Source organism: Anabrus simplex, chromosome 2 (genome assembly GCF_040414725.1).
Source record: "Anabrus simplex isolate iqAnaSimp1 chromosome 2, ASM4041472v1, whole genome shotgun sequence".
NCBI lineage: Eukaryota > Metazoa > Arthropoda > Insecta > Orthoptera > Tettigoniidae > Anabrus > Anabrus simplex.
Window position 1 is genome coordinate 412,864,002 of NC_090266.1, and position 12,043 is coordinate 412,876,044.

At 36.6% G+C, this 12,043-nt stretch overlaps 1 protein-coding gene across 2 annotated transcripts in view; it reads left to right on the plus strand.

Moving 5' to 3' along the window:
- The window catches only part of LOC136862870 (dihydrolipoyllysine-residue succinyltransferase component of 2-oxoglutarate dehydrogenase complex, mitochondrial), a 230,837-nt gene that overhangs the window by 148,504 nt on the left and 70,290 nt on the right, over window positions 1-12,043 (plus strand). For both annotated transcript variants that reach the window (XM_068225803.1, XM_067139138.2), the window contains one exon: window positions 4,213-4,594. In XM_068225803.1, coding sequence (XP_068081904.1) covers window positions 4,213-4,594 — 382 coding nt within the window. The remainder of the gene's footprint in view (window positions 1-4,212; window positions 4,595-12,043) is intronic.

Genomic DNA, 12,043 nt, shown 5'->3' on the forward strand with positions numbered 1-12,043 from the left:
CTCCTTGTGCTCAGGCGGCTATGACTATATAATCTACAGTGGTCCCTAACCCGTTAGATGAGAGATCCTTACTTGGACTATGTGTAAGTAGGGTAGCAACCTGCTTCAAAAATTTACCAAGCTCAGATCATTTTAAGCAAGCCTTGGGCCTATGGAAATAACGGAGTCCCACTCCCATTTGACAGGCGAGGGACTCCTTGGAAACAACTTGGCGAATGAAATGGAATTCGATGGGGAGCTATCAATATTAATGCAGCTTTTGGATGAAGGAAAGTAGAACTGGCTGAGTCAGCAAAGAGGATGCATCTGGATGTGCTAGGAGTATGTGATATTCGGGTAAGGGCAGATAACGAGGATGAGATAGGAGATTATAAAGTGTACTTGACGGGTGTTAAAAAGAGAAAGGCAGAGTGTGGAATAGTGCTTCTCATGAGTAATACTACTGCATGCAACATAGTTTCTATTAGGCACGTAAATGAGCAAATGATGTGGGTAGATTTGGCAGTTTAGGAATTAGGACGAGAATTGCTTCAGTGTATTCACCATGTGAGGGTGCAGATAACAATGAAGTTGACGAATTTTATGATGCATTGAGTGACATCGCAGTCAGGATCAACAGCAAGGATAAGATAGTGCTAATGGGCAATTTCAATGCAAGATTTGGAAATAGAAGTAAAGGATACGAAAGAGTGTTTGGTAAATGTGGGGAGGATATGGAAGTTAATAGGAATGAGAAGCGTTTGCTGGACTTCTGTGCTAGCATAGTTTTAGCAGTTACGAATACATTCCTCAAGCATAAGGCTATTCACCGCTATACATAGGAGGGTAGGAGAACCAAATCCATAATAGACTATGTCTTAACCGACTTCAAAATCAGGAAATCTGTTAGGAATGTATGGGTTTTCCAGGGATTTTTTGATGATACAGACCACTATCTAATCTGTAGTGTACTAAGTATCTCTACACCTAGGATAGAGAAAGTGAAATCTGTCTGCAAACGAATACGGGTAGAAAATCTCCAGGACGAGGAAATTAGAAGTACATGGATATGATAAATGAGAAGTTCCGAACAGTAGACTTTAAGCAGGTTCAGGATATAGTAAGGGAATATACAGGAATGCTGTAGTAGAAACAACAAGGGACTGCCTAAGAACAACTGTGTGTAAAGATGGGAAAAATTGAACATCCTGTTGGAATGATGAAGTGAGAGCAGCTTGTAAACATTAAAAAAAAGGCTCGTCAGAAATAGCTTCAAACAAGGGCTGATGCAGACAGGGAATTGTACATAGATGAAAAAAAAAAAAACAGAGAGAAACAACTAGTTGTGGAATTCAAAAAGAAGTCATGGGAAGATTTAGGTAATAACCTGGAAAGGCTAGGTCAAGCAGCAGGGAAACCTTTCTGGACAGTAATGAAGAATCTTAGGAAGGGAGCGAAAAGGGAAATGAACAGTGTTTTGGGTAATTCAGGTGAACTCATAATAGATCCCAGGGAATTGCTAGACAGGTGAAGGGAATATTTTGAAAATTATCTCAACGTAAAAGGAAATCTTCCTGGTGGTGTTGCAAACAACCAAGCTCATGGGGAGGAGGAAAATGATATTGGTTAAATTACGCTTGAGGAAGTGGGAAAGATGGTAAATAAACTTCATTGTCATAAAGCAACAGGAGTAGACAAAATTAGACCTGAAATGGTGAAGTATAGTGGAAAAGCAGGGAAGATATGGCTTTGTAGAGTAGTAAGATTAGCATGGTGTGTTGGTAAGGTACGTTCAGATTGGACAAAAGCAGTAATTGCACCTATCTATAAGCAACAGAACAGGAAGGATTGCAACAACTATCGAGGTATCTCATTGATTAGTATACCAGGCAAAGTATTCACTGGCATCTTGAGCAGGAGGGTGTGATCAGTGCTTGAGAGGAAGTTGGATGAAAACCAGTGTTGTTTCAGACCACAGAGGGTCAGACGTTTAGTATGTGCCAGGTAATTGAAAAACACTATGAGAGGAACAGACAGTTATGTTTATGTTTCATAGATATATAGAGAAAGCATATGACAGGATACTGAGGAGAAAAAAGGTTTGCCATACTAGGGAACTATGAGATTAATGGTAGATTATTAAAATCAATCAAAGGCATTTACGTTGACAATTAGGCTGCAGTGAGAATTGATGGTAGTATGAGTTCTTGGTTCAAGGTACTTACAGGGGTTGGAGAAGGCTGTAATCTTTCACCCTTGTTGTTTGTAGTTTACATGGATCTTCTGCTGAAAGATATAAAGTGGCAGGGAAGGATTCGGGTAGGTGGAAATGTAGTAAGCAATCTGGCCTATGCTGCAGTCACTGGCATCTTGGAAGGGAGGCTGCGATCAGACCACAGACCACAGGATCAGACTTTTAGTATGCGACAGGTAATTGAATAATGCTATTTGAGGAAGAGACAGTTATGTTTATATTTGTAGATCTGGAGAAAGCACATGACAGGGTACCGATGAAAAAGATGTTTGCCATACTGGGGGACTATGGGATTAAAGGTAGATTATTAAAATCAGTCTGGCCTATGCTGATGACTTGGTCTTAATGGCAGATTGTGCCAAAAGCCTGCAATCACTGGCATCTTGGAAGGGAGGGTGCGATCAGACAACAGTATCTTGAAAATAAGTGCAATGAATATGGTTTGAAAATTAGCCTTTCGAAGACTAAATTGATGTCAGTAGGTAAGAAATCTAAGAGAACTGAATGCCAGATTGGTAATACAAAGCTGGAACAGCCAGATCATTTCAAGTATTTAGGATGTGTATTCACCCAGGATGGTAATATAGTAAGTGAGATTGAATCAGGGTGCAGTAAAGCTGATGTAGTGATCTTGCAGTTGTGATCAACAGTATTCTGTAAGAAGGTAGTCAGTTCCCAGACGAAACTATCTTTATATCAGTCTGTTTTCAGACTAACTTTGCTTTATGGGAGCGAAAGCTGGGTGGTCTCTCTTTTTTTCTTTTTTTTTTTTGCTAGTAGCTTTACGTCGCACCGACAGAGATGCGGGGATGCTGGGTGGACTCAGGATATCTTATTCATAAGTTAGAAGTAACAGACATGAAAGTAGCAAGGGTGATTTGCTGTTACAAACAGGTGGGAACAATGGCAGGAGGGTACTCAGAATGAGGAGACAAAGGCTAAGTTAGGAATGAACTCGATGGATGAAGCTGTGCGCATAAACTAGCTTCAATGGTGGGTCAAATGAGGTGAATGGAGGAGGATATATTACTTAGGAGAATAATGGACTCTGTTATGGAGGGTAAGAGAAGTAGAGGGAGACCAAGATGATGATGGTTAGACTCAGTTTCTAATGGTTTAAAGATAAGAGGTATAGAACTAAATGAGGCCACAACACTAGTTGCAAATAGAGGATTGTGGCGACGTTTAGCAAGTTCCCAGAGGCTTGCAGACTGAATGCTGAAAGGCATTATGGTCTATAATGATGATGCATGTATATTTTTTTCCCCTTTACTTCAATTGTGGAGTAAGTTCTGGTAAAAGTTTTTGAAGCCAGCCCCTTGCTCCAGGGTTAACCTGCCTGGCTGTTATCCAAGGGCCCTGGTTCAATTTCTGGCTTGGTCATGGAATTTTACCTGTATCTGAGGGCTGGTTCAAGATGCACTCTGCCTTCATGCGAACAATTCATGAGCTATCTGATTGCTAGATAGCAGCTCCAGTGCGGAAAACGAAGTTGGCTGAGGAAATTTTGTCGCACTGCCTACATCTACCTCAAAATCTACAGGCTTTTGGACTTAGCTGTGGTTGATTTGTGGGCCAAAGCTCATCAGGGTGATAGCACCATTGGGTTGTATGTTTTTATATGTTCTAGGACTACACAGTTTATATATATGCAATGTTGATGCAAAAAGATGTAAAAGAAAGTCAGTGATTTCAGCTAGGTACTCAACCATATATTTTCACATTTCCAGTTTGCAGAACAGATTATTTGATTCTCTCAGTTAAACGTAATAGGGAGTGTTTTACAATATGATTAAAACTGCTTGACTTGTTTGCATGAGTAGAATTAAACACAAGGATTAATAATGAAAAATCTAAGACAGTTAGTCATTCTGGAATTGCTGTGAGTGATTTATTTTCTTGCATAAAACTTTGTATAAGGAAAAAAATTGATATTGCAACTATCTGAGTATAATAAATATTTTTCTTTTCTTCTACAGGCACTGGAGCTGCAGATGTGAAACATAAACCTGCGTCTGCTGCTGCAATGGCCCCTTCTGCCCCTTTAACTGTTCCTACCATATCTAAACCCACAACTTCAAAACTGGACTCTGCACCTAAAACTCAATCTATGACTACTGCTCCATCATTCACAACCCAGATTCCAATGACTTCCATTCCAGTAGCAGCTATTCGTCATGCGCAAGCACTTGAGGCAGCATCTCTGAAAGTTCCACCTTCAGATCCAACAAAGGAAATCACAGGCACCCGCAGTGAAGTTCGGGTGAAAATGAATCGTATGCGTCAACGCATTGCTCAACGTCTGAAAGAAGCTCAGAACACAAATGCAATGCTAACTACTTTTAATGAAGTAGACATGGGGTATGTACATAATATTTCATTTTTGAAATGTTGCCTTCATGAAGACACTGACTGGGATAAAAAAATGGATAATAATAAAAAATGGGTAATAATAAAAAAATGGATCACCTGAGAAATAACATTCTAGTAGAATAATTTCATTTGAAACATTTCATTTGGCAATTACTCCTATTTTACATATATTTTTGAATATGGTATGCATTTCTTCGACAGAGGAGCCACAAAACCTTGTCTTTGAGTAGTGTGCTGCCATTTTATTGAAGGTATTGCAGATACAGCGAAACCTTGTTAAGACATTTTTGAGGGGACAAGAAAAAAGAATGTGTTAAGCGATAAAATGTAATCTATATATATATAAAGTAGCTTGTCCTGACTGACTGACTGATTCATCATCGCCGAGCCAAAACTACTGGACATAACGAAATGAAATTTTGGGGATACATTTATATTAAGATGTAGGTGCTCGCTAAGAGAGGATTTTTGGATATTCCGTCGCTAAGGGGGTGAAAAGGGGGGTGAAATTTTAAAATGAGTGTGTCTATATCTCAAAACTTTAAAAGTTTACAGATGTGAAAATTGGTATTTAGAATCTTCCTTAAAAATAAGGAAACACGTATTTTTTTGTTTTCAGAAAATCCCAATAGGAGGGGTGAAAAGGGTGAAAAAGGAGTTGAATGCCTTTAATCAGGATACCGGTAATTATATTTCAGAAACTGAAGATATTACAGACCTCAAAATTGGTACTTTTGATCTCTTTCAAAAATAAAGAAACACATATTTTTTTGTTTTTGGAAAATCCAATTAATGCGAGGATGAAAAGGGGGGTGAATATTTTAAATGAGTGCATCTATATCTCAAAAGTTTTAAAGTTTAGAGATGTAAAAATTGGTAATTAGAATCTGCATTAATAATAAAGGAACATGTATTTTTTTGTTTTCGGAAAATCCCAATAAGAGGTGAGAAAAGGGGTGAAAAAGGGGTAGAATGCCTTTAAAGGGAATACTTATATCTTAGAAACTGAAGATATTACAGACCTGAAAATTGGTGTTTGGGATCTCCTTTAAAAATAAAGAAACGCGTATTTTTTTTGTTTTTAGAAAATCCAATTAATGGTGGGGGTAAAAGGGGGATGATTTTTTAATATGAGTGTATCTATATCTCCAAACTTTTAAAGTTTGCAGATGTAAAAATTGGTATTTAGAATGTCCTTTAAAAATACAGAAACACGTATTTTTTGTTTTTGGAAAATCCAATTAATCGGAGGGTGAAAAGGGGGTGAAATTTTAAAATGAGTGAATCTATATCTCCAAACTTTTAAAGTTTGCAGATGTAAAAATTGGTATTTAGAATCTGCATTAAAAATAAAGAAACACGTATTTTTTTGTTTTCGGAAAATCGCAATAGGAGGAGTGGAAAGGGGTGAAAAAGCGGTTGAATGCCTTTAATGAGGCTACTTATATCTCAGAAACTGAAGATATTACAGACCTGAAAATTGGTGTTTGGTATCTCTTTTAAAAATAAAGAAACACGTATTTTTTGTTTTTGGAAAATCCAATTAATGGGGGGTGAAAATGGGGTGATTTTTTAAAATGAATGTATCTATATCTCAAAACTTTATAGTTTATAGACGTAAAAATTGGTATTTAGAATCTCCTTTAAAAATAAAGAAACATGTATTCTTTTGTTTTCGGAAAATCCCAATAGGAAGGGTGTAAAAGGGTGAGTAACTTTTTGAATGCCTTTAATGAGGCTACTTATATTTCAGAACCTGAAGATATTACAGACCTGAAAATTTGTATTTGGGATCTGCTTTAAAAGTAAAGAAACACGTATTTTTTCGTTTTTGGAAAATCCAAATATTGGGGGGTGAAAAGGGGGGTGAATTTTTTTAAATGAGAGTGTCTACATCTTAAAACTTTAAAATTTACAGATGTAAAATTGGTACTTAGAATCTCCTCTAAAAATAAAGGAACACGTATTTTTTTCCTTAAATCCCAATAGGAGGGGTTTAAAAGGGTGAAACATGGGTTGAATGCCTTTAATAAGGATACATATATCTCAGAAACGAAAGATATTACAGAACTGAAAATTTGTGTATGGGATCTCCTTTAAAAATAAAGAAACACGTATTTTTTAGTTTTTGGAAAATTCAATTAATGGCGGTTAAACAGGAGTGACAAAATGGGGTGAATTTTTTGAAAGACGATATCTACAGAATATATTGGAAACGTAAAATGTTACAGACGTAAAAAGTGGGTGTTTGGAATCTCCTGTAAATGTAAAGAAACATAGGTGATTTGTTTTGGGAAACTCCACTTAAGGGGAACTCAAAAGGGGTTAAATTTTAAAATGAGAATTTTTACAGTATATCTCAAAAACTTAACATGTTACAGAAGTGTAAAATGGTACTTTTTATCTCTATTATACATAAAGAAACGTGTATTTTTAGTTTTCGGAAATACCACTTGGGTGGAGCGGGGGGGGTGTGTGTGTGTGTAAAAGTGACTGAAAATGGTGTTGAATTCTTTTAATTAGGCTACTGATATCTCAAATATGAGGATGTTACAGACGTGAAATTTGATATTTGGAATCTGCTTTAAAAGTAAAGAAACACGTATTGTCGGAAAATCCAATGAAAGGGGGGGGGGGTGAAAGAATTGAAAAATTAATTGAAATTCGCTTGGGGAGGGGGGGAGTAGTATGAAATGAAGTGCAAAAAGTAAATTATTTTTATGGGGATACTTATATCTCAAAGCTGAAGGTAATAGACGTGAACATTGGTGTTTGGAATCTCCCTTAAACATAAAGAAACAAGCCTTCTTTTAATTTTTCTTGGGGTGGGGGAGTTGGCGGTAAATAAACTTAACGGCGGTGGGGTGTAGAAGGAGGTGAGACCAATTGATTTTACTGCTATTAATGTACTTATAAGGATCCTCCGTTGCTCAGGCGCAAGCGTGCCGGCCTCTCACAGCTGGGTTCCGTGGTTCAAGTCCCGTTCACTCCATGTGTCATTCGTGCTGGACAAAACGGAGGTGGGACAGGTTTTTCTCCGGATACTCCGGTTTTCCCTGTCATCAGCCATTCCAGCAACACATAATAATAATAATAATAATAATAATAATAATAATAATAATAATAATAATGTTCCGAACCATCGTCAAATGTGCGGACTGCGCTGGAAACGGCTCCTGGACGGGTAATGACTAAGAATGCAGCCCAGCCGCGGGTCAGTGCCGCCAAGGCACCCAATACGACACCACACCGGATCTCCTAAAAGATTTTATCCATATTAAAAATGATTATAGGAAAAGATGGCACAGATTTACGGACCCAACTGACCGGGAGGAATACCTGAGCCTAACCCGGGAAGTACGAAATCGATTGCTGAAAAGGAAGATTGAAAAATGGGAGGAAACATGCCGTAAAATAATAGAAAACGAGTCAGAACGGGAATTATGGTGGATTCTCGCAGAAAACGAGTCAGATTGCGAATTTCGGAGGATTATATATCTAAAACAATAAGCATTCAATTATAAATTTCAGTATAATACCGTAGCGAAGCACGGGTATCTTGCTAGTCTATATATATAAAATAACTTGTCCTGACTGACTGACTGACTGACTGACTGACTGATTCATCATCGCCGAGCCAAAACTACTGGACATAAAGAGATGAAATTTTGGGGATATATTCATATTAAAACGTAGGTGCTCGCTAAGAGAGGATTTTTGGATATTCCTTCGCTAAGGGGGTGAAAACGGGGGTGAAATTTTAAAATGAGTTGCTCTATATCTCAAAACTTTAAAAGTTTACAGATGTAAAAACTGGTATTTAGAATCTTCTTTAAAAATAAGGAAACACGTATTTTTTTGTTTTCAGAAAATCCCAATAGGAGGGGTGAAAAAGGGTGAAAATGGGGAAAAATGGGTTGAATGCCTTTAATCAGGATACCGGTACCTATATCTCAGAAACTGAAGATATTACAGACCTGAAAATTGGTACTTTTGATCTCTTTTAAAAATAAAGAAACACGTAATTTTTTGTTTTTGGAAAATCCAATTAATGGGAGGGTGAAAAGGGGGTGAATTTTTAAAATGAAGGAATCTATATCTCCAAACTTTTAAAGTTTGCAGATGTAAAAATTGGTATTTAGAACCTTCATCAAAAATAAAGGAACACGTATTTTTTGTTTTCGGAAAATCGCAATAGGAGGAGTGAAAAGGGGCTAAAAAGTGGTTGAATGCCTTTAATGAGGCTACTTATATATCAGAAACTGAAGATATTACAGACCTGAAAATTGGGGTTTGGGATCTCCGTTAAAAATAAAGAAACACGTATTTTTTTTTCTGGAAAGTCCAATTTAGGGGGGGGGGGGGTGAAAAGGGAGTAATATTTTAAAATGAGTGTATCTATCTCAAAATGTTTAAAGGTTATATATGTCAAAATTGGTATATAGAATGTCCTTTAAAAATAAATAAACACACGTATTTTTTCGTTTTTGGAAAATCCAAATATTGGGGGGTAAAATGGGGGGAGGTTAATTTTTTTTAAAATGAGTGTGTATACATCTTAAAACGTTAAAATTTACAGATGTAAAAATTGGTAGTTAGAATCTCCTCTAAAAATAAAGGAAAACGTATTTTTTGTTTCCTGTAAATCCCAATAGGAGGGGAGTAAAAGGGTGAAAAATGGGTTCAATGCCTTGAATGAGGATACATATATCTCAGAAACGAAAGATATTACAGAACTGAAAATTTGTATATGGGATCTCCTTTAAAAATAAAGAAACACGTATTTTTTAGTTTTGGAAAATCCAATTAATGGCGGTTAAACAGGAGTGACAAATTGGGTGAATTTTTGAAAGACTATATCTACAGAATATCTTGGAAACGTAAAATGTTACAGACGTAAAAAGTGGGTGTTTGTATCTCCTGTAAATCTAAAGAAACATAGGTGATTTGTGTTTGGAAACTCCACTTAAGGGGAACTCAAAAGGGGTGAAATTTTTAAATGAGAATTTTTACAGTTTATCTCAAAAAATTTAACATGTTACAGAAGTGAAAAATGGTATTTTTTATCTCTATTAAACATAAAGAAACGTGTATTTTTAGCTTTCGGAAATACCACCTGGGTGGAGGGGGGGGTAAAAGTGACTGAAAATGGTGTTGAATTCTTTTAATTAGGCTACTGATATCTCAAAAATGAAGATGTTACAGACGTGAAATTTGATATTTGCAATCTGCTTTAAAAATAAAGAAACACGTATTCTCGGAAAATCCAATGAGGGGGGGGGGTGAAAGAATTGAAAAATGAATTAAATTAATTGAATGAGAATACATACATCTAATAAAAACTAAAGTTGTTACAGACGTGAAAATTCGTATTTGGATCTCCTTTAAAAACAAAGAAAAACGCGTTTTGGGGGGAAACCATCTTGGAGGGCGGGAGTGTAAAGGAGTTGAATTCCTTTCATGAGGACACATAAATCAAAAACTGAAGAAGTTAGAGTCGTGATAATTGGTATTTAGAAGATCCTTTACTATTAAAGAAACAAGTATTTTTTGCGGGAAAATTCACTTAGGGGGGAGGGGAGTAGTGTGAAATGAAGTGAAAAAAGTAAATTATTTTTATGGGGATACTTATATCTCAAAACTGAAGGTAATAGACGTGAACATTGGTGTTTGAAATCTTCTTTAAACATAAGAAACAAGCCTTCTTTTAATTTTTTTTTTGGGGGGGGGGTGCCGGTAAATAAACTTAACGGCGGTGGGGTGTAGAAGGAGGTGAGACCAATTGATTTTACTGTTATTAATGTACTTATAAGGATCCTCGGCAGCGCGCCGGCCTCTCACAGCTGGGTTCCGTGGTTCAAATCCCGTTCACTCCATGTGACATTCGTGCTGGACAAAACAGAGGCGGGTCAGGTTTTTCTCCGGATACTCCGGTTTTCCTGTCATCATCCATTCCAGCAACACATAATAATAATAATAATAACAATAATAATAATAATAATAATAATAATAATAATAATAATAATAATAATAATAATTATGTTCCGGACCGTCGTCAAATGTGCGGACCACGCTGGAAACGGCTCCTGGACGGGTAATGACTAAGAATGCAGTCCGGCCGCGGGTTCAGTGCCTTCTAGGCACCCAATATGACACCACGCCGGATCTCCTGAAGGATTTTATCCATATTAAAAATGATTATAGGAAAAGATGGCAAAGATTTACGGACCCAACTGACCGGGAGGAATACCTGAACCTAGCCCGGGAAGAACGAAATCGATTGCTGGAAAAGAAGATTGAAAAATGGGAGGAAACATGCCGTAATCTAATAGAAAACGAGTCAGATCGGGAATTTTGGTGGGTTCTCGCAGAAAACGAGTCAGACCGCGAATTTCGGCGGATTATATATCTAAAACAATAAGCATTCAATTATAAATTTCAGTATAATACCGTAGCGAAGCACGGGTATCTTGCTAGTCTATATATATAAAGTAACTTGTCCTGACTGACTGACTGATTCATCATCGCCGAGCCAAAACTACTGGATATAAAGAAATGAAATTTTGGGGATATATTCATATTAAGATGTAGGTGCTCGCTAAGAGAGGATTTTTGGATATTCCGTCGCTAAGGGGGTGAAAAGGGGGGTGAAATTTTAAAATGAGTGTATCTATATCTCAAAACTTTAAAAGTTTACAGATGTAAAAATTGGTATTTAGAATCTTCTTTAAAAATAAGGAAATACGTATTTTTTTGTTTTCAGAAAATCCCAATAGGAGGGGTGAAAAAGGGTGAAAATGGGGAAAAATGGGTTGAATGCCTTTTTCAGGATACCGGTACTTATATCTCAGAAACTGAAGATATTACAGACCTGAAAATTTGTACTTTTGATCTCTTTTAAAAATAAAGAAACACGTATTTTTTTGTTTTTGGAAAATCCAATTAATGGGAGGGTGAAAAGGGGGTGAATTTTTTAAATGAGTGAATCTGTATTTCCAAACTTTTAAAGTTTGCAGATGTGAAAATTGGTATTTAGAATCTTCATTAAAAATAAAGAAACACGTCTTTTTTTGTTTCCGGAAAATCGCAATAGGAGGAGTGAAAAGGGATGAAAAAGGGGTTGAATGCCTTTAATGAGGCTACTTATATCTCAGAAACTGAAGATATTACAGACCTGAAAATTGGTGTTTGGGATCTCCTTTAAAAATAAAGAAACACGTGTTTTCTTTTTCTGGAAAATCCAAATAAGGGGGGTGAAAAGGGAGTAATATTTTAAAATGAGTGTATCTATATCTCAAAACTTTTAAAGGTTATAGATGTGAAAATTGTTATTTAGAATCTCCTTTAAAAATAAAGAAACACGTGTATTTTGTTTTCGGAAAATTCTAATAGGAAGGGTGGAAAAGGTTGAAAAATGGGTCGAATGCCTTTCATGAG